This window comes from Cynocephalus volans, chromosome 8 (assembly GCF_027409185.1).
Source record: "Cynocephalus volans isolate mCynVol1 chromosome 8, mCynVol1.pri, whole genome shotgun sequence".
NCBI classification, from domain to species: domain Eukaryota; kingdom Metazoa; phylum Chordata; class Mammalia; order Dermoptera; family Cynocephalidae; genus Cynocephalus; species Cynocephalus volans.
In genome coordinates, this window is record NC_084467.1 from 40,035,051 (window position 1) to 40,059,413 (window position 24,363).

General features: G+C 33.7%; 1 protein-coding gene across 1 annotated transcript in view; it reads right to left on the minus strand.

Moving 5' to 3' along the window:
* The window catches only part of SPATA6 (spermatogenesis associated 6), a 142,243-nt gene that overhangs the window by 38,239 nt on the left and 79,641 nt on the right, over nucleotides 1–24,363 (minus strand). Inside the window, exons 10-13 of the mRNA XM_063105748.1 lie at nucleotides 22,006–22,093; nucleotides 16,805–16,845; nucleotides 4,800–4,984; nucleotides 1,645–1,696 (exon numbers count right to left, since the gene is read on the minus strand). Coding sequence (XP_062961818.1) covers nucleotides 1,645–1,696; nucleotides 4,800–4,984; nucleotides 16,805–16,845; nucleotides 22,006–22,093 — 366 coding nt within the window. The remainder of the gene's footprint in view (nucleotides 1–1,644; nucleotides 1,697–4,799; nucleotides 4,985–16,804; nucleotides 16,846–22,005; nucleotides 22,094–24,363) is intronic.

The window sequence follows — 24,363 nt, forward strand, 5'->3', positions numbered from 1 at the left end:
TGCGGAGAAAAAGGAACCCTCCTACACTGTTGGTGGGGTTGCAAAATGGTGCAGCCTTTATGGAAAATGGTATGGAGGTTCCTCATACAATTACAGATAGATCTACCATATGACCCAGCTATTCCACTGCTGGATATATACCCAGAGGCATGGAAATTGTCATATTAGAGGGATATCTGTACTCCCACGTTTACTGCAGTGCTATTTACAACAGCCAAGAGTTGGAACCAGCCTAAATTCCCATCATCAGATGAGTAGATAAGGAAAATGTGGTATAGCTTCACAATAGAACACTACTCTGCTACAAAAAAAAAAAAAAGAAAGAAATACTACCATTCCCAGCAACATGAATGGACTTAGAGAAAATTATATTAAATGAAATAAGCCAGGCACAGAAAGAGAAATACCACATATTCTCACTTATTTGTGGGAGTTAATAAAAATAAATAAATAAATATACAAACAAATAGAGGGGTGGGGGAAGAAGACACAACAATTACAACAATTCCTTGAACTTGTTAAGATATGTGAACAAATATGATGTTGATGGGATGGGAAAGGGAAGGAGGGGAGAGAAGTAAGAATCGGTAAAGGGACACAAAAGTCAGCTACACTGTATATTGATAAATTACAATTTTTAGAAAAATCTCATACTCAAATATGCAATATAAGTATAATGATATAAAGAAAATGATATAAAAATATACACCTATACCATGTATATACCGAACAAAAGAAAGCTGCTATAGTTATACTAATATTAGATGAAACATACTGTAAAACAAGAAATATTACTAGAGATAGAGGCACATTTAACAATAAAAAGTTCATAATGTGGTCTGAAATCTCTAGCCAACCAATGACATAGCTTCAAAATATACAAAATAAAATGAACAGAACTAGAAAGAAAAATAGACAAATCCATGATCGTGAAATTTAAACCTTTCTTGGAACATGATAACTGGCTACTACTATACAGAAAAAAAAATGATTCCAAATAGATCATATATTTAAATGTGAAAGAAAATAAAAACGCCCTTTAGAAAAAAACAAAAGGGAAAGTCTTAAAGTAGACAAAATTTATGAAACACTAATCAAAAGGGAAAAAATAATGAATTGTATTCATTAGAATTAAGAACTACTTTTCATCAAAAGATACCATTAAGAGAGTGAAAAGGCAAGGTAAAAGAAAAATCACAAAACAGAGTAGGAAAGAAAACTACAAAACAATATCTGACTCAGAACTCATATCAAGAATCTACCCACGGCCGAGCCCGTGGCGCACTTGGTAGAGTGCGGCGCTGGGAGCGCAGCGACGCTCCCGCCGCGGGTTCGGATCCTATATAGAACTGGCCGGTGCACTCACTGGCTGAGTGCTGGCCACGAAAAGGACAAAAAAACAAAAAAACAAAAAAAAAAAAGAATCTACCCAGAAGTTAGATACTTTCCCTTTAGTAAAACCATTGACTTCCATCAAATGAAGGTTGCTTTCTTTTCTTTTTTCCCCAGAGACTAAATATAGCAGGTTTTAGGCATCTTAAGTAGTTTTCTTGCCCTATTATAAATTGCCTTCAAGAAAAAATTTTAGAAACTAACATATAAATGTCTTTGATGAGCCTGATGTGATTTCAAGACATTTTTTACCCGGTCATGGATCTCATCGCAGTTTGAAGATGAACACCAATCAGAACGGAATCTGTAGGCATAAAAAACAAAAGTAACTAACTTGTAGATGGAGGGAGAGAAAACAAATGTTTCCAAACTTCCTAGTAATATGTCTTAAAGACAATTTATTTTCTGTTATAGACTAAATCTATATCTTTTTTTAGAAAATACACCCAAAATAGAGGTGCTTTTACCTTAGTGAAAGTAAAAAAGTTTATCATGCCTTCCCTAGAGAACACACCAATACAATTTTAATGTTTATTTAGAAAAATTCAAAACTAAATTGACATTATATTCTTTTATTTTAAAAGTACCTAACCTTCCTCAAGTTATACTGAAAACAGACACAGAAAATAGACACAGAATAATACCCGGTTACAGGTGCAATAGACCAGACACAGGAAGTCATATTTTTCTTATCCCTGTGTGATAGCCTATATGAGATCAAAATAATATATATTCTTCCTCTGACCAAGGATGAAGGGAAACATAAAGTTAGGTACTGGTTCTCAGCTACACTATTAAGTTTCACATATGTTCAATAAACAGTATTAAAATTTTACATGCATTTGGGAGATATACCTATATATCTGACCATTTAATGATTTCCATACATAATTCTTTAGAGCTTTATTTCTAAATAAAGATATGAATTTTCATATTAGAAGAAAAATTCCATGTACAATGCCTTTAAAGTTAGTTCTTATTCTCTAGCATTAATCATAGTCTCAAACTGTGTGGAAGAAATTCCTTTCTGCATACAAAAAATAAAACTAATTTAATGAAATGAAATAAAATGTGTATGATAGGTGAAAATATTACTTAGAATCCAATCATGTTCTTATTCTTTCAGAATACTCGGGAATACAGAAATTAAATGGTCCCTTCTCAACACAGATGATATCAGTACTCTAGTCTCTGCTGTGAGATAAATGTAATTTAAAAAGAAAGAAATATTAAAAAATAGATTAAAAATATGATTTTTATTAGAGTCTAAGGGGTGGAATTAAAGATGTAAAAGAAGAAACAAAGCATCCATTCTTCTTTCTTATGCCCTAAAATTCAAAACTGGCACTAGTATAATTAAGCTACTTTGTTTTATACAAATAATAAAAAAATTTTTCATCTAGTTATAATGCATCTACATGAAGTGTTACTGATAACTCCTTGACAAAGAAATAGGTAAAATGCTAATATATTGCTTAAATCTTTGCCTTTTTTTCCTCTCTGTTTGTTCTTACAAAATTACAATTTTATAGGATTACACAAAGTATAACTATTAAGCAGGATAAAGAATTTATATATTCTGCTTTAAAGAACAAAATCAATAGTGGATGATCAACTGTATCTAAATTTTAATCTCCTGCATGTGTAAAAGCAAGTTCTACTGCACCTATGCAAATGTATTGGCAGGCTTAGTTATTTGTAACATACGTAGCACATCTTGGAAATCTGAGATCCAACTATGCAGCTCCAAGTGGATCTCTTCAATGACACTTAAAGGATCCACTAGTCTGTGCTGTGGTAAAAGGAATGTTTGCCACCAATCTTCAACTCCATTTATAAAAATCAAAACTTTAGGCATGATTCAAAAAAATCAGTTCCTTTCTAATTAGATTCACTAGTATTTCTTAGTCTAATTTTAGTAATAACGCGGAAGCCAATACAAATTTTAAATCATTATATTAATATTTATACTTTGAGAGGAAAACTGCTTCTGAAATATACCACTTACAACCAAAACTAAAACCATTTAAAAAAATGGCCTCAATGCAAAAAGCACCTTCACTATAAAGAAATTCATTTGCGTAAAGTCACTGATAAAGTTTTTAAAACTGTTTACTCATATACATGATTTAAGGAGTCAGCATTTTACCACAATCTTAGAGGAAACATTTAATTTCAATGAATATTTACACAAATAGTGTGTGTACTCCTGTGTGTGTGTGGGGGGGGGGGCACCTATACTAATGTTTCAATGATCCCCTTAGGCATGCTTCTAATAGACTAGAAGTAAAGTTCATCAAAATTCCATATCTCAGGACTGAGTTCACCAACGTGTCTCCATCCATTCCAAATGCTGTTCAGAACAGTGATGTTTTACTACAGTATCCGAACTAACACACTCTTGTTTGAATCATCAGTTTTGACCTGAACTTTTGATATATTCTCCACAGTTAAATAAATCTTTATTAATTATGTTTAATGGCCCTGATATGTATAGGAATTTAGTGTTCAACTTTAGTTTTTTGATACCATCTATAAACTGATTTCCAGGTTGTTGACAGTGTGTCTCTTAAGTTTTCAAATTTCTATAAAATTTTTTAAATAACTAGGGATGATTTTTTAAAAATTTATGACAAAAACATTGTTTTCTATGTTACTACTTGTGACAGAGGCAAGAAATTTCCAATTTACATTTTTTTTTTTTTTTTTTTTTTTCTTTTTCGTGACCGGCACTCAGCCAGTGAGTGTACCGGCCATTCCTATATAGGATCCGAACCCGCGGCCGCTGGGAGCGTCGCCGCGCTCCCAGCGCAGCACCCTCCCGAGTGCGCCACAGGCTCGGCCCCTCCAATTTACATTTAAATAGATATATATATATGAAGAGAAATTGTTTCTTTCACAATCAAATTATAATAAATATCTGACTTTGGTTAACAAGCCATTTTTAGGAGAGCTGGAATCTTTCCATGATTAAGATTCTCTTGGAGAGTTGGGGGGAGGTTATTTAAGAAAACTAGATACCATCTACCAACAACATATAGATCACCATTATTACCAAATGAAAAATATAACCTATGCTATTTTTATACTTAAGGCATGCCTATAATCTTAAATCCCTGTGAACCTACTTAAAACTATCACATACTCTACTCACTTTTAAGAACCACAGTATTTAACTAGGGTTAAAGTGACCCATATTTGGTTAAAACACTTACTTTTAGAGAACTGAGCTAGGGAGGAATATCTAACACTATGTAATATGTATATCCCAAACAAAAACAACTTAAGCAAGCCTCTTAAAATCAAAGCATACTTTTACAAATAATCACTTCACATGCATACTTGCTGCCTTCCCTTTCTAACGTTGATTATTCAAAGATTAGTACAGAAAGAGAGACACACATTACCTTTCCCTGAGAGAAGCTCTATTTAACACAGGGCTTGGAGAATGCTTCGGCACTGTAGAGGGTGCTGAATGAACTAGTAAGGTCCTTGCTGAATGCTGGGGCTTGTTACATGACCTTGAGCTCAAATACTCTTCACACCTTTCTAAAGAGTCATCGAAATCTCTCCCATGGGGTGTCCTGATAACCTGTTTAAAAACACATATATGCATATGGTATATATAGTAGCACAATATATAGTAACATTACACACACACACGTACTTTTAATAAAAGTAATAAAAGTATAGGCCACAGCTATATTTGAAGATAAACTTCAGAATGCTGTAGTCATTATTATCACTAAAAGATTAAATATTAAATACATCTGGATTGAACACTCCACATGTACAAAATTTATAAAAATGTATCAACTTGAAATGCTTTTGAGTAGGGGTGGAGTTGGCATAGAGGTGTATGTATATAAAATGAACATACACACACAGAAACCAAATGTTAGCATAGTTTAGCTATGAGGTCAAACAGAACTAGATTCAAATTCTAGCTCTAATGCTCATTCATTGCTTCATCTGTTCTGGGGATGGACAAATGAATAAATAAGGATAGACAAATGAATAAAATTTCTGCCCTGTGGAAATTATATTCTAGTAAAATTTACATTCTAGTAAGGACAGAGATATTTAAAATACACACATACACACCAAGGTAAATAAGTAAAACACAGGATATGTTCAAGAATGTTAAGTACCATGGGAAGAAATAAAGCAAGAAAGAGGATAAGTGCTGATGGGTGGGGTGAGAAGGGTATGTAGGGAAGGAGCTGTAATTTTAAGTGAGACAGTCATTGGGGACCTCACTGAGAAAAGAACATCTTAGTAAAGACCTGTAGACCTTAGAAAAGATCACAAGACCTAAGTCACAGAGACACCTATGGGAAGAACATTCCAGAAAGAGAGAAAAATAAACGCAAAGATCATGGGGATTGGAGTGGAGAGCATGCCTATATGTTAGCAAGGAAGCCAGTAGGGCAGGATTGAGTAGTAAAAAATGTGGTCAGAAAGGTAGGGTTTTTTCCTTATTTTTTATGGCAGAGTAGTATTCCATTGTGTAAATATAGCACATTTTCATTATACAGTCATCTGGTGATGGGCATTTAGGTTGATTCCAATGCTTGGCTATTGTAAATAGAACTGCAAAGGACATGGGAGTGCAGGTATCCCTTTGACATGATGATTTCCATTCCTTTGGGGATATACCCAGCAGTGGGATTGCTGGATCATATGATAGTTCTATGTGTAGTTGTCTGAGGAACCTCCATACTGTTTTCCACAATGGCTGCACCAATTTACGTCTCACCAACAGTGTAGGATTCCTCTTTCTCTGCATCCTTGCCAGCATTTGTTATTCTGTCTTTTTGATAACAGCCAGTCTAACTGGGGTGAAATGATATCTCAGAGTGCTTTTGATTGGCATTTCCCTGATGGTTAGTGATGTTGAGCATTTTTTTATGTGTCTGTTGGCCGTTCATATATCTTCCTTTTAGAAATGTCTATTCAGCTCCTTTGGTAACTGATTTTTTAATTGGGTTATTTGTTTTTCTACTGCAAAGTTATTTGAGTTCTTTTTATATTCTGGATATCAATCCTTTGTTAAATGCATAGTTTGCAAATATTTTTTCCTACTCTGTAGGTTGTCTTTTTGCTCTGTTAATTAATTAATTAGGTCAAATTAGAAAAGAATGAGAATGGATCTTTGTGAGTTAGCAACAGTGGGGTCATCATTAACATCAATAAGAGTAGCTTTGATTGGAGTTATGAGATTGATAATTTAAAGATAGAGTTCAAGAGAGAATGAGAGAAGAGAAATTGGATTCATTTAACAAATACCTGAACTCTAGTCACTATTCTAAGTGTTGGGACTACAGCAGGGAACAAAACAAATTCCCTTCCTTTTCAGGGCTTATGTTCTAGCAGTGCTATTTACTAAATATTTGACCTTTAAGAAAGGTACCTTATGTTTCTGAGACTTATTTCATATGTAAAATAGGGTAAATAATAACTACCTTATAGATCTTCCATAATTTATTTAAAGTATCTTGCAGGATGTCTAGGTATACAAATTAATTACACTTTAAGTGTAAGTATTATTAAAACATCAGTCCAATACAACTTTTTGCTTCAACAATATCACAATTTTCACAACTTTCTAGAATTATAACATATGGTAAGTCAGCAATTAGCTGGAAGAATCAAGCTTTCATCCCAGAACCAAATAGTACATAGTTCAAATGATTCATATACAGTCCTAAGTAACCGATCAACAAGAAATATGCAATCTAGATTGAATAAATCAAAAAACTGAAAACTGTTCCATTGTTAGAATGCTTGTCAAAAACAAGATCAAGGAGGTCCATGGTCAATACTGTAAGTACATATGTTAGGAGACTCACAGAAAAGGGGGAAAGAAAGGTGTCATAGGACTGTTTCTAGAATTATATCTGGTTATGAGCCACTTGGTAGAGACATTTTCTTTTCTTTAATTTCAATGCCCATTGAGTCATGCTGGCTAGCAGACCATTTCAATTTTGTCTACTAAATTTTCAATTAGTCAGCAATGCTTCAAATAAAGTCTCTCCTAGGTGACTGACTAGTGCTAAATTTGTACCAGAATGCTCACTGAGAATCTCTTCAACATGTTATTTAATACTCAGACCTATAGAGACAGGAATTTGAATTTACTATCCAGATGAAAGAGGGCATAAACAAAAAGGTAACTGACAATAAGATTTTTGGTACAGTGTCAAAAATGCCCCAATTACAACTGCAAAACAAAATTCAAAGGTGTGAAAGACTTCTAATGGTCTCAATGGTGGAGATCTCATGGAGGAGATGGAATTGGAATCAAGGCCATTGGTAGAGGAAAAGGGAGAGAAAGGGCACTCCAAATGGAAAAAGGCACAAGGAAAGATGAACCATGACTAGGATCATCGACTATCTCTGTAAGAAAGTAATAGAGAATATCATAGAAGTGGGAGAGGCACATTGTTAAAGAACACTAAATGCTGCAACTCAATAAAAATCAACATTTATTAAGAATCTTCTAGGTGTAAAGTACTAAACAAAGGGACAACAATCACAGATAAATATAATGGAAGACCTCAAAGAAGTTACAAACCAGAAGGGGAGACATAGAAAGTAATGATAAAATAATGAGAAAGGAAATTAGAACTAAATAGGTACATAACTGTGCAATGGGAACACAACTAGAGTATATCCTTTCCATGGAATTAGAGTATGTGTTTGTTTTAGAAAGTTTATATCTCAGTGGGGGGTTGGGAAATATAATGAGTAGTAGATCTTTGATTAAGAATCCACTTCAAACTTTCATCCTTAAGCCTTAGCTTAAAAAACTTTATCACTCTTGTGAGTTTCCCTTAGGTACTTATTCTCTTCCAAAAACCAAATGGAAATTATCTCTTTGGCTCATCACAGAAGAGTTCTATTTCTTGGGTGACTCCCTAAGAACACTGGGTTAGACTCCAAAGACCTGGGTTCAAGCCACTCGTTTACTCTATTTAAGCTTTAGTTTCCTTATTTATAAAGTAGGGAAATAATCTTACAGATTTGCAACAAAAATTAAATGAAATAAAATTAGTGAAAATACCTAGCAGAGGGCTTGCCTTATGAAAGCAATAATATTTATTTACTTCATGGTTTTTTGTTGTTTTTTTTTTACACTTATAGAAATAGTTCTTTAAATGTCTTTTCTAGGCCCACAAATGCAACAGTTTCAATATTACAAATGCTGAAATGTATCAAGATAAAAAAAACCTAATGAGAGGTCTTCAAAAAGTTCATGGAAAAACCGAATTATAAGATGATTCAAATTCATGGAAATATTTCTCTTGTATTTCAATTATCTCATAATTCAATTTATTTTGGAAATACCTCATATATACAGGTTAAAAAAAACAGGAAAAAAGGAAATTTAATACACTAATTATAATTAATGACATATTTTTCAAATCTGTGATACGTAATAATTTGGTTATACTGTACTTAAATCACTAAGTATAATGGGAATCAGGAAATTCACTTGTCCAACAAACATGTTTTGAAAGTCTATTTAGTGACTGATTCTACATACTATGCTCAAAAATTTCTCCTTTTTCATAGTGCAGAAAATTTAAGAAATAAATACAAGTAATTCAAATAGAACCAGCCAAGAAACAGTTGAGAATAAGAATTATAGGAAAGAAGTATGGTATAGGTACAACTTACAGGATGGTATTAATAGAAAGTATTGTTCTGAAAGGATGAGAAGTAGATACAGGTAGCTGAGATCAGTTTCTCAATTTTATAGAGAATAGTCCTTAGTGAATCCTACATCAGGTGAATGATCAATTCCTATCTTATCCAACTTAAAAATCCATACGCTCACTATCTGGTTTGGTTTAAAGAAGTACTTTCTTTATACTAAAGCAGAATTAAAAATAAATTCTAAAACAATGCAATAAAAATGATAAGAAAATAATTCCCAAATATATCAGTTCTTGGTGGGAAACCCCTCCCTTCTTAGACGACTGTTCTATGCACTTATAAATAATTTATTAATCCTCACAACAGTATAAGGTAGGTATTTTTACTATCTACACTTTACAGGAAAGGAAACTGAAGCAAAGTCAAATAGCTATTAAGCAGTGGGGATCCAGGCCAGTGACATTTGAAGGATTTATGGCAGAAACAAGTGAAAACTCTCATAGCCCAGGCTTCACAGTTTTTCTATGTGGAAAGTTCCACAGTGGATGGCTCACAAACTGATTCACCAATAATCCAATACAGAGCTAAAGAACAAACTGACAAAGTTTCCAAAGAAAGAAAACATCCCCAACTAATGTTATGATGTGATCATAACAATGCTACCAAACCACTCCAGGAAAGTAGAAAAAAGGATAATTGTAGGCCACCCTTCCTTGTGGTCATTTATAGAAAAAAATCATAAATAAAATATTCACAAATTAAAGTCAGTAATGTTTTCTTTTTTTTTTTAAAAGAACATGACCAAGTTGGGTTTATTCAAAGAATACAAGGATGGATTATCATTAGAAAGTCTGTTAGTTCACTACAAAAATTATTATCATTACAACAGATGCTAACAAAAGCATTTGATAATATTCAACAGACACTCATGATTAAAAAATGATATCCTTTGCAAGCAAGAAATTTCAAAGGGAACTTCTTTAACTTGCTAAAGGATATCTAACAAAATACTAATGCAAATAACACTCATACGTGTGAAACTTTAGACATGATCTTATCAAAGACAGAAGCAAGATGAAAATACACACTTTATTATTCTATGCTGCAGCATATTAGGCTATGCTGCAGCAGCAAGTTAAGTTTGAAAATAGTGGCTTAACACAAATAAAGTTTCCTTTTTCCTCTGCTATATCATAATATAGAAAAATTATAAGCAGGAGAAATTATACTTCACAAAATTGCCCAAGGACAAATGCTGATGGAACATGCTGAACAACTTATAATAATACCATCTAGAACATTTCATTGTCACTGTAAAAAGAGTGTTTATATCAATTCTCCTATGCTTTACCCTGGAAGAGATCCATATAATTTCTACTTACAGTTCATTGGCTAGAACTAGACCCCATCTACCTGCAAGAGGACTTGGTAACGTGGGAGAGCGATAAATAGTCAATAAGTAACAAGTGTATCTGCTACATCCACTATCACCACTTTTATTCAACATTGTATTGAAAATTCTAGAGTAAATAAAGACAAATAAATAATGTGAAAGGCAAAAATAAAGAATTGTTTTACTATATACTGTCAAGGCGGTGTTCTCCACTATGTAATAAACAGCTTTGCTTGATATATTAACAGATTATCCAGGTGGTGTGGTGGACTTTTGGTGAGTTGGCAGTTGACAATCCTGGAAGTCCAGTAAGATCCAATAGACAGACCCCTCCCCCCTTGCTGTCATAGCTACCCTCAACTTGGAACTAGTGTATTCCTCTGAGACCCCTTGAGCCTCCCCACTTAGGGGTCTCTCTGACCATAATGGTGAAGTAAGTGGGTCTTGGCATCGAGTCTAAGCTCCGATTTCCTTTTGTTAAGCTCCCAAATGCTGAGTTATTTTGTCTTCTAGGAATGCAGAACCCTTTTAGTAATCTTTTCTTTATCTGATCAGATTTGAAAACTTGTATACTAGGGGGAAATCAGTCTTATTACCAACAATACTAATATGTATCTCTCTGCCTTTGTTACTTTTTGCTGTGAGTAAGAGGAAGTTTCTAGGGAAGTGAACAAGCACAAGCCACTAAATTCATCCTTGAGCCAGGCCCAAGAACTGACAAGTTCTCATTGCACCAGCACCCCTACAGTAAAATCTTTGCTCTGGGTCATTTGTCAAAATACCATGAAAACTTTCCTCAGCTGTTTTCTTGTTTTCTTAGTGGAAGAAATTGCCTCTGGGAGAGATCGCCTCCAAACCTTCCCTCCCTCTAGAATTGTCAAGTCCTTCTAGATTTATCAGGTCTCCAATTTGAGACAACCAACCATTAGGTTGAAATTCAAAGACACAAGGCACACAAGTAATATATTTAACCAACACGGCCAGACTTTTATGGGTTTGTTTCAGTTTAGGTCCCTGTCCCTTCCACGTTGGACTCAAGCTTTTTACATGTATTCATTCATACTACAATTTTAAATCATACACTTATTTTTCTAAATGGCATAATTTCACCAAGGATATTTTAGAATCACAGTGGCCACTTTGGAGAATTTTTTTATTTGAACAGAACTATTCATTTGAAAGGTACCTTGGAATGAAAAGTAGCAAATCTCATACATCCAATAGTCTACCTTCCCTAATTGCTATGTCAAAAATTCCCCCCCAAAAAGTTCATATTCCAAAAATTGCTTCCTTAAAAGATGTGCTGGCCAAGGCAAATAAAAAATGTAAAAATTTAAAACTATTTCTTTTTTAGATGCCTTCACATTCCAATTGAAAAAAACTGTTTATCCCTTCATTTCTTATCTCTTGTCCTGTCTGTGCTCTTCCATTACCCTCAGGCCCCTATCCTTCCTGCTGCCTGCTTTCCTTCCCATCTGAGAGTTAAACTTCCTTCAGAATATAACAGGTGCCATATGGTTGATTTTTAAGCTCTGATCTGTTTCTGAGCTGAAAACCACTGTCAAGAGACTCTCCACAGCCTAAAGAAGATTAAACAGAAACCTGCAGAAAAATTTAGAATTCTGTGAACTCCCAAACTAGTTCCTAAACATTTTGCTATCATTGAACACAGAGCAGTGAAAATCAGAAATAAAAAACATTCTTAACACTGCACAGCAAAGCTCCTTTCAATACTCTCTGTTTACAAAGTTTTCCTGGCTATTTTTGCCTAGTTCCTGGAATTTAAAAGAAAAAAATGAGTAGAGATATTTTCAATGGGATCTTGTTAATTTTTAAATTACTCACGGTTGAACAACATCTTTACAATATTAAGTCTTTCTCTATCAGAACATAGTACATCTTTTCGATTTCTCAAGTCTACTTATCTAACAACTGAATTCTAAATATCTAATTTCATTACTGCTGTCAACCTCCATTACTGCCACCCCAATCCAAACTATCATCATTTCTCACCGTGACTACTAACTTGTCTACCAGTATCTAAATCCATTTTGCATACTGAAATCCAGAGCAATATTTTTAAAGTACAAATCTACCATGTCATGTTGCTGTTGTAAACAATTTCATTTGCTTCCCACTGTACTTAGGATAATTACCAAAATTCCTAACATGGCCTAAACGATTTGATCCCTACCTGCTTCTCCAGCTTCAATTTATGAGTACCTAACTCAGTCTTCACTTCTACCAACACTGGTCTTGAAGTCATTTAGCCACTGAATCCCTTTGTAAATGCTATTTTCCCTTTTCCCTTGCACATGCTCTTCCCTCTACTACCTGAAAGGGGGAGGGAATTCCTGTTCATCTTCAGAGCTCAAGGTGCTCAAGATGCCCTTTCCATTCTCCTTCACAAGGTCAAATCCTCTCAGTATACAATGTCAAAGCAGTATGTATGTCCTCCATGATATTTATCACAGTTCCAAGTATATATGAATTTTTGTGATTTTGTTATCTCTCTCCCTCACTGCCATGAAATATTCATGAGGGCAGAGATGGTTTCTAGTTTTGCTAAATTTTTATTTCCAACATAATAGTTTCATTCACATAACTTTTTTTATAGGGAAAGAGAGAAGTTGGGAGGCGGGAGGGATGGAACATTTTAGGTATGAAAGAAATGCCTAGTTGTCACCGTGATTCCACTTTCCCTCTTTGAGAGTGGAATTTTGGCTAAGAAGCAATCTTTGCATCAGGGTGAAAGAATGTGATCAGTTCTCAGCAAGAGAATGTAGTCAAGACTTTTAAGTATCAATTCTAATCCCAGGATTTTAAGAAACAGATATGTCTTCTCCATATTCACCTTCCTCTTCCATCATGTGAAGAGCACAGTAAGGTCCTAGGGTAAGCCAAAGTCCTAAGATGGATCATTGCATGGAGAAAATCTCATGCAGATCAAGAGCACCCTCAATTTAATTATGTGATTATAAACTAACTTTCTATTATATTAAGTTTCTTAAGTTTGGAGGTCTACAAGTTTTGTTACAAATAGTATTACTCCAACCAATTCAAAAATTGGTATTTTAATGTACTGGCTTTAATAAAAATCTGTATATGCAATGGCTTATCAGTCAGGGCCAGGCAGCAAGGGAACTGATATTGTGGGACAGAAAATGTATGATCCATGTAACGCAGGGGCAAAACATTTAAGAAAACTATGGCCTGCAATAGTTTGAAAGATAGACTGCACAGTTTTCAAGGTTATCTCTCTAGGAAAAGAGCTAGAAAGAAAAAAAAGTAGTTTTGTGTGTTGGCTTTTATTTGTATTTAGCAAGGGATTTAAAAAAATTAATGAGCTCAGATGAAATCAACCTAACTATTCATTGACTGATGAATGAAGGAAGAAAATGTGGCATGCACATGCACACACGTACACACACAGGAATACCATTCAGCCTGAAAAAAAGAAGGAAATCCTGTCATTTGCACCAACACAGATGAACCCGGAAGACATTAATCTAAGTGAAATAAGCCAGGCACAAATATTGCATGATCTCACATAATGTGGAATCTAAAAAAGTTGAACTCACAGAACCAGAGAGTAGTGGTTGCCAGGGGCTGGGGGGTGGGGAAAAGGAATGGGGAGATATTGGTCAAAAGGTACAAAGTTTTAGGTAGACGGGATGAATAAGTTCCGGAGATCTATTGGACAGCACATAGTGATTATAGTTAATAGTAATATATTATCTACTTGAAAATTGCTACGACAGTAGATAGATCTTAAATGTTCTCACCACAAAAAAATAAGTATGTGAGGTAACGAATATGTTAAATAGCTTGATTTAACCACTTCACAATATATGCATATATCAAAACTCCTCATTGCATTACAAATATTTTTGTCAATTATATTCTAATTGACAAACATCCCTGGAACTAGCCAGTTAGTTCAGTTGGTTAAAGAGTGGTGCTGATAACACCAAGGTCTAAGGTTTGATCCCTATACTGGCCAGCCACCAAAAAATAAAATAAATCAAACAAAAATTATCCTCTACTACAGTTGGGGGGCGGTGGCAGGGGCAAGAAAGTAATGAGCTTAAGAAATAACTCTCTTGCCTTTGCAAAGTATATTTCTCCTCAGAACTCAGGCAAGGTCCCACTTTTCTACAAAATTTTCTGTGAGCACTCCCAGCTTCATGGCTCTTTTCCTTATAGAAATCCTTTAGAGTTTTACTACCTGAATATTTATTAACTAACTACCATGTGTCCATAAGAAAAAAATCTTTTATTCTTTCCACATTCAATGATGCAGATGTATTTCTGTGAAAATCTACCTCTTGGATGCAAAAGATAGTCCTGTGAACTTACCACCCACTGCCCTCCAAGGGACTTCTTGAAAGTAAAGAATCCAGAGGTGCAAGTGGGAGAGAATTAAAGGTGGGTTGAAGTGCAGATCTTAGCAGAATTCATTTGGAAAATGTGATTCTTTAAATCTATCTTTAAACAAATCAGCCTACTTACAGCTGGATTATAGTTACTTTAGGATAAAGATTAGTTTTTCTCTCCATTCTGTATTTTTATATATTTACTTTACTTGTTTTATCTTAATTTTCCACTCACACATACACATATACTAGGAACCCACACTAGATGTCAATGTACTAGGTACTAGCAATTATCAATAAGCAAGATCAATAAGATCCTTGCCTTACTCTCTGTGTGTGTATTTGTGTGTGTATATGTATATATATTTGTGTGTGTGTGTACATATATGTGTGTATATATATATAGTGTGTGTGTGTGTGTGTGTATATGTATTTGTGTATATATGTATATTACGTATACACACACGCACAGCTGGGCTGGAGGAAAAAAAAAAGTGATGATTTCTTTTTTCTTCCCCAGCTATATATGTATATGCATATATATGCTGTATTTTATATTTTTATATGCTGTATTACACACATTGTGTGCATGTGTGTGTGTTTGCATAAATATACAGGATGGGCCTAGGCTAGGTGAATTATGTCAGGCCCACACTTCTCTAGGGACACACTTAAGCAAGGCACAATCCTAAATAAACCTATACAGGGACAGTCCTATCTATATAAGTTCTATATGCATAGTCTATATCAGTGGTTCTCAAATGGGAATCCTTGGATAGGTAGCAAGAGAGCTGCATAAGAATTAAATACAAATTTGTTATAAATAGAAAATTCCAGTCTCTATTCTCAACAATTTCAATTTAGTAAGGCTGGAATTAATTTTTATAAAGTTCCACATGGATAATTCTGACACTGGAAGATTTGGGCCCCTAATCACACAGTGCCTTGGAACATTACTTAGCTGTTACATTTTTCTTTTATTACAGTCAAAGCATGGCAAGTACTATGCTATTCAGTAACAGTAAGCACGAAATAAATTGTTTTCAAGTAAATAAACAAGGGTATTTTTAAGTAAAACTATGATTTTTGTTTTGTTTTGTTTTCCCAAGTATAATAACAATTATTATCAAGAAGCTTTCTCTTAGGGACAGAAAAGACAAATTGTGAGGCAGTACTTCTCAAAATGTAGGACATGGGCTACTAGTAGCATGGCAGATAATTTTAAATGGTACCCAAAACAATTTTAGATGATACACATGATTATTTTACATGGCACATGGACATACACTAGTAACATTGGATCACAAGAAAAAATGTTATTACCTTTTCAATTCTCTTTCAATCAAAATCCTCAGTTAGCTATCAGTATGTTACACGTATCATTCATTGCTTGTCTCATTTTAAGAAATAGCAAGCATGCCTCAGAGCCTTTATATCTAGCCAGAATTTAGTAACATTGTTTTGTTTTCACAGTATTTTTTAAGGCTGTCATCCATTTAAATCATGGGATACTGATTTTTCATTTACAGTGGTGAGATTAATAAAAAGAAAGTGAATTTAAACAAAATAGCATAAATTGTATGCAGATATTGCAAAAATTATGAGAGTTCTCTGTTAATGAAGTTTGGAAATACTACTATGTAAGGTATTACTAAAATTAACTAATATCTCTTTCTCACACACACACAAAATATGTACAAACACAAACATAAACATCTACAAACACATTCAATAATTAATTAATCCAAATGAACAATCAAAAGCCACAAAATACTTGTAGAAAAATATTCAGTGAAAAGCCTATTGTACCACTTGACAAAATAACCAACATTACATGATACGACAATTACAGTTTTTGCATTTTTTTTTACTAAGCAAAATTGATAATCCCTGTCTGACTATATATATATATATAAGAAATATACTTATGCTGTTGTCTGAAAGCCAGGACAATTATCACTCTGTACTTTATTCCACACACCTTATAATCCTTGGGTCGGCAGCAGCCAAGATGGGAATGATCTGAAAAAGGATGTACAAAAGAATTAAAGTAAAAATATTTCACATCAAAAAAAAATTGATTTTATCTTTGATTTTTGCTACTCTCACTTTCTGCGATTGTAATTTACACAGCAGATTTCAGAAACACTTCAAAATCCTTCTACAATGTTACATAAGCAATGATGATAGGCCAACTATCTAAAATCTGTATCAATTCTTCAGCAATTAAGTGATTTCACAAATACTATTTTCATTAGAGTAGGAGATATCTGAATAGAACAGGAATGATTTTTAGTTGATAATCCAATTTGTCCATATAAAATGGATAATTTTTAGTTGATAACCACTTTATGATGCAATATAATTTGTATACATAGATTTGATAAATATAGTTTAACTATAATGTGTTTCTATTTTTGAGGTCCATGCTAGAATCAATTGGGTATAATGAAAACAGGACTGGCTTTAGAAGGTGATAGTATATTGTAGTGTACAATCTTCATTGACAAATAAATCTGCATTACATATTCTAGGCCCCAGCACAGACTGTATGACCTTGAGCACATTACTTAACCTTTCTAAGTCTCAGATTCCTAATCTGTCTGATATCTCTTTCACAATATTGTTTTAAAGATTACGTTAGACATTACATGTAGGGCACTAAAATAAATGTTAACAATTATGACTAACATCATTACCAACAACATCATTACTATCAAATTCTAACTCAAACAGGCATGGGTTCAATTTCAAATTCTGCCACTTATCAGATCTATTTTTCTGGTCAAGTTATATAAACAATTAATTCATTCCTCATTTTAAGAGTATGAAGACAATGCTTGCCTTATCTCAGAGAGTCAGAGTGAGGATTAAATTATATAACTTGTGAAAGTAACTAGCACTTGGTGAATTTTAAAACTAATTCTAAATTCTCTTTAAGATGCACTACATTGTACATGCAGATTTCGGGTTTTACTCATTACTTAAAGGAGTCAACCTTCAAGAATCAGTTTTTAAGTATTATAACCTCTGTTACATTGACAGTCAAAAAAATGAGAACCATAATTTGCAATTCTACTTCCTCACTCATAAATTCCATTCAAAAGCACTCTAAGATTCTGTATTTTACCTTCCCAAACCACCTTATCAAGAAAAAATGAGCTATATGGATAGAGACCTAGCATAGTCTGTATTCAGTAAGTTCCTTAGGTATTTTTTTTTTTAATGGCACAAGATGTTTGTTTTCTAGTTGCCCTGAATCATACTTGAAGTCAGCTGAAATATTAATGTCTTTTGCACAAGGCCAACTTCTCCATTTAATGTCAGTAAGATTCAATTTACTTTAAGTGCTTTTCAAAATTAAAAATAAAAATAAATTCCAGCCCAACTCCTCTTCTGTACAACTCTAATGTGCACCATGGCCATGAGGAATTGAAAAAATAAAAGGATGACAATCATATACTGAGCCTAATTCTCCAAAAAATGCAAACGTTGAAAATTAAGGTAATAATTTCTGGAAGTGGTATATATTCCCTTGCAGCTAACATAATATTAAAAGTTTCAGTATGTTAAAACACGGGTATGTCTTCTGCTTTCTACAAACCACTTATATGCAGACAGGTTTATAATTTTCTTTCAATTTTAAAAATCAAGCTATTATTTTAATCTAAGTTTTCTCAATGTTCATATTTAATCGCTCTCACCAACAATTAGGCACTAGCTATATTCTAAATGCAAAAGACAAAGGGGATAGAAGTCATGGCCCATGGCCATTAAGTACTTGAAATCTATTTTGGTTAAGTTATACAAAGTTGAATAACAGCAGAATAAAAGAACAGGCTAAAAGTCAGAAAGGTACAGACAATTAATGCAATAAAAAGCTGTATCAAAGAATAACCCCTCAAGGTTGAAGGCAATCAGGAAAAACTTCCTAAAGATGGAGAAACGAGCTGAGCATATTATATTGGTCTCACTTAAGAAAAGTATGAACAGAAAGGACATTGTTGGGGGGGAGGGGGGAGAGGGAGGAGGGAGGAGGTTTCGGTAATGGGCCACAATAATCAACCACATTGTATATCGACAAAATAAAATAAAATGAAAGAAAAGAAAAAAAAGAAAAAAAGAGAAAAGTATGAAGAAAAAGAAAGAGCTAGTTTGGATCTTGTGTGTGTGATCATGAACATCTTTAAATCTCAGGTTTCTTCATCTGTAAAATGGGGATAAAAGTCTCTAAGTTTCATGAAGTTACTGTGAGTAATTGACAAATGAAGTATAAAGTACTTGGAATATCAGCTGGCAGAAAACACACATGCAATAAATATTAGCTTTTATTTAGTTCTCCAATAACCTCATGAAATAGGTGTTATGAACTAAATGTTTATGCCCCCTCAAAATTCATATGTTGAATCCCTAATCTCCAAAATCACAGTATTTGTAGATGGGACTTCTGAATGATAATTACAGATAGATGAGGTCATGACTGTGGAGCCCTAATGATGGATTAGTGTGCTTCTAAGACACACCAGAAAGCTTGTTTTCTCTCTCTCTGAAAGTACAAAAAGACAAGGTTATGTGAGCACATAGTGAGATGGTGGCCACGTACAAGCCAAGAGAAGAGACCTCAGAAAGAAACCTACCTTGCCGGCACCTTGATCTTGGACTTCTCAGCCTTCAGAACTGTCAGAAAATAAATGTCTATTGTTTAAGCCACCTAGTCTATTATGGCATCCTGAACAGGCTGCTACAATAGGTAGGACTAATTATTAGTTTTTACATTACATTTTAGAAGACTGACTTCCTATCTAACTAACAAGTGATGAAATTGAGTCTTTGATTAGTTCAGTGCTAATTATACTAATAAGAAAAGTGGGAAATTTCCTTATTATAAAATAAAAGCATACAGGAGAATAAAAGTCTTAGAGTCAAAAATGACATCAGATTATGTATTTGTTAACTAAATGAACGTGACATATAATCAAATTAATAAAATGCCAAGTAATGACTAACAGTTCTAGTTAAAAAAAACTGACAGTCATGAAAACATTTCCTTAGTAACCATCTAATAAGAAACTGAGATCCACTTCGTCCTAAAGTTACCATTCACACAGAGACTAGTCTGATAACTTAGAGCCTCTGCATCCTTCCTCTCTCCATAGCTGACCCTCACCCACAAGCTCAGATATGACTCAGTACCAAGGGACCAATTCTGATTTTAAGTAAGGACTTAAGGAGCTTTAATCTAAAATTCATCACCTCTGTATCAATTTATGCTTTCTATCAAGATAATTTTTGAACCTCATTCTGACAGTTATAGCCAATATGTGTTCCCCGTGTGTCAATTCCTATTTTGTCAACCTCAACCCCCATAGTACTCTACTATGAAGGGTACTACTACCTTTCTTTTTATTTACTTCAAAGAATTAAACCCCATTATCCCATTCTGGCAGGTAGTGCTACTATTTATTTCAAAAATTCCCTGAATGTTGGTGCATACTTGAACCTTTAAAGAATATTTGCCACTGTCGTACTTTCAGCACATTGTCTCAGTCTGTTTTGTGCTAAGATAAAACAATACCTGAGACAAGGTAATGAATAATGAATAGAAATTTATTTTCTCACAGCTCTGGAGGCTGAGAAGTCCAAGATCAAGTCACTGGCATCTGGCAAGGGCCTTCGTGGTACAACATCACATGGTAGAAGGGCAAAGAGAGGGCAAGAGGGGGCTGAATTCATCCTTTTATAAAGGAACCAACTCCACCCATGGCCTAATCACCTTTTAAAGGTCCCATCTCTTAATACTCTTACAATGGCAATTAAATTTCAACATGAGTTTTGGAGGGGACAATCATTCAAACCACAGCACCTACCCTACCTCAATACCCATGTAACATTCTAGGGTTGGCCTCCAATCTCCTGTCAATCTTCTTGGAGCATAGGGCCAATGCTTTTGCCTTTCAACTGAAGGTTATTAGAATCAATAACAGTTCTGCTGGCAAATATAATTATCAAGAAATCAGATGCTTAAGTGCTCCAAAAAAATCTTTCAAAGAAACATCTATATTGAAGTTATTTTCCACTGGTTTGTTCTTAAAGCTCATTTTTCATGTCCATAAATTTCCTCCAAGAGGGAAACAGTTAACATCTGTTTCTAATTTCACATAACCTGCTATTTTGGATATAAAAGTCTTATTGATTACAACATCTATCTCACTGTCACTGCTACAAAAACAAAATACACAAGCACTGCTTATTCGCAGAAAAGAATGTTTCATTTCTCATTTACAGAAAAAAGACACTATACACTAAAGTTAAGATACAGGAGGAGATGCTCACTACATATTATGATTGTATTTTTTTGACTATATCATTTTTCTTTCTCTTTGACTTTCTGTGTATAGTAAATTAACTTTTAAAAAGGCTGCTAATGAATACTTGCTGAACTCAGTAGCTAATGTCAACAGATATTAACACTCAAATATCCTTTAATTATATAATACCATTTAACTTTTTTCATAAAAATCATCTTCATATTGAATTTACGAAGCAACTTATCTAACCATAAGGACTAGGGCTAAAAATGAAAAAATATTCTTATGAACTAATCTAAAGTGTGTTATCGTCTCAGAAATATAAATTATTATATAACACTGATTTTCAGTGTTTCATGTGCTAGGGCATTTTACACGGTAATATTTGCCATGTTATCTTCATTGCTCAACTAATTATCAAAGTAGTTAAAGTTACTTGCTCAAGAACATCAAGTTTATAAATAAGTAGTAGAATGCCTAACTGTATGTCCAAAACCCATACCCTGAACTCTTTTCACTATGGTGTTTAACAAAACCTATAACACAAACTAATATATGTTAAGGTGAGAAAAGGATTCCATAGTCAAACAAGTTTGGAAAATGTTGAGTAAAAATTAATCAAGTTTTTTTTGTACTTAAAGGTATCACAGTCCTAAAACGCTAATATGTATTCTGAATCTCAAAGAGGGAGATGGTTTATAGCAGCACAGAAATTCTTTATTTTTAGAGAGAACATACATGGATGTTTTAAAAAGCTGCACTATTCCACATTATTCAATGATACAGCAAAGATTCTGTTTTTGTTAACACTAAGTTAAAGGCTTATTATAGCTCAGGCAACTAAAGCAATGAAGAAAGGTAACTTCTAGCTTACCATTGTGCATCCTGAACCACCCATCTCTTTCACAGTCTCTGCTAGATGATCCCTGTAAAGTATCAGCCCTGGGACTTGGGGGATCAACCTAGGAAAACAGAATTTCAGTGTAAAAAAAGAGCTTAAATGTCCCCAGTCTTTCAATCTCATCGCACCAAGAAAACAACTAGAGTATATAGACCACATATCATCAGGTTAACGTGAGGGTGTTGTATGGGTCAGGCATGTTCCAAAGTCAGAGTTTAGTCAAGTATTTTGCTGTTCATTATTCAACTAAATGGAAATTAAACTCCAAAAAATTGTAATTATACATTTGTGCCTACCTTAAAATGAACAGATTTTGCAGTTGAAATGTTCATTACACCACTAGTTTGCTTAGTGGAGTAAAAAAGCCTAGTTTGCTTTCCATTTTACAAGGTTAAAAAAAGTGATCTACTTTGCTATATTTAAAAAACAAGTCTAGCCATTTTGGTCTTATCTCCTTAGCATGCACATTTTTAATTCAAACAGTGTCTTTACCTAGCTGTATTCAGAGCCGAACATGTTGAGTGATTTATAGTTTACAGATAATAGTAATAGTCAGCCATGTTTTCTAACCAAAAATAATGTCAGAATGATATAAATGTATAAAAAGACATCTTTATTTATCAAAAATAAATATTTTGTGCATCAAATGACACTTTCAAGAGGGTGAAAAGATAATCAATCCATGGAATGTGAGAAAATATTTGCAAAGCATATATCTGATAACCAGAATATATGAGAATGCCTACAACTCAACAACAAAAAAAACTAGATTAAAAAACAATCAAAGAACTTGAATAGACATTTCTCCAAATGGTCATAAGTATATAAAAAAATGCTCAACACTAGTCATTAAGAAAATGGAAATCAAAATCATAGTGAAATACCACTTTATACTCATTAGCATGGCTATACATATTTTTTTAAAAAGAAAACACATTGGCGAGAATGTGGAGAGATCTCCACACTTGTGCATTGTTGGTGGGAATGTAAAACGGTGAGTCGTTATGGAAAACAATATGGCAGTTTCTCAAAAACTTAAAAACAGAATTACCATATGACCCACCAATTCAACATACACCCATGCTCATGGCAACATTATTCACGTTGTACACCCATGTTCACAGCAACATTATTTGCAATATCAAAAAGGTAGGAGTAACCTAAGTGTCCATCAACCAATGAACAGACAAACAAATGTGGTATATACATAAGAGACTATTATTCAGCCAGAAAAGGGAAAGAAATTTTGACGGATGCTATAGCATGAATAAACACTGAAGATATTAGCTAAGTGAAATAAGCCAGTCACAAAAGGACAATGTAAAATTCCACTTAATGGAGTATCAAGAGTAGTCAAATTCATAGAAACAGAATGTAGAATGGTGGTTGCCAAGGACTGGAGGAGGCAGGAATGGAAAGTTATTGTTTATAGGATAAAGAGTTTAACGTTAGTAAGACGAAGAAAGTTCTAGAGATGGATGGTGGTGATGGTTGGACAATAACATGAAGGTATTTAATGTTATGTTATATATATTTTTCCACAATTAAAAAAATAAAATTTTTTAAATAGAGAGTGAAAAGACAACCCACAAAGTGGAAAAAAAAAATATTTACAAATCATACGCATGATAAAGATCTAAAATCTAGAATACTTAAAGAGCTCAAGCAACTAAATAACAAAAAGACTAACAAGCCAATCAAAAATAGGCAAAGGACATGAGTAGATATTTCTCCAGAGAAGATATAAACGTCAACACACACAATAAGATGTTCAACATCATTAGTCATTAGGGAAATGCAAATCAAAACCACAATGAGATATCACTTCATATCCACTAAGGTGGCTGTAATAAAAATAAAGCAAAACCAAAAAAATAGAAAATAATGAGTGTTGGTGAGAATGTGGAAAAATTGGAACCCTCTAACACTGTTGATGAGAACGTAAAATGGTGTAACTACCATTGCTGGAAAACAAGTTAAACAGAATTACAATACAACCCAGCAAGTCTTCTCCCAGGTATTTATCCAAAAGAATTGAAAACAAATATTTATTCAAAAACTTGTGCACAAATGTTCACAATAACCAAAAGGTTAAAATAACCCAAATGACCATCAACAATGGAGAAACAAAATGTGATATATTTTCATACAATTAAATGTTATTCAGCCATAAAAAAATCAAGTACTGATATATACAATGTGTATGAACCTCAAAAATACTCTGCTAAGTAAGAAAAGCCATTCACTAAAGGCCAAGTATTAAATGATTCTATTTATACGAAATGGCAAATTCACAGAGACAGAAAACAGAATAATGGTTGCTAGGCGTGG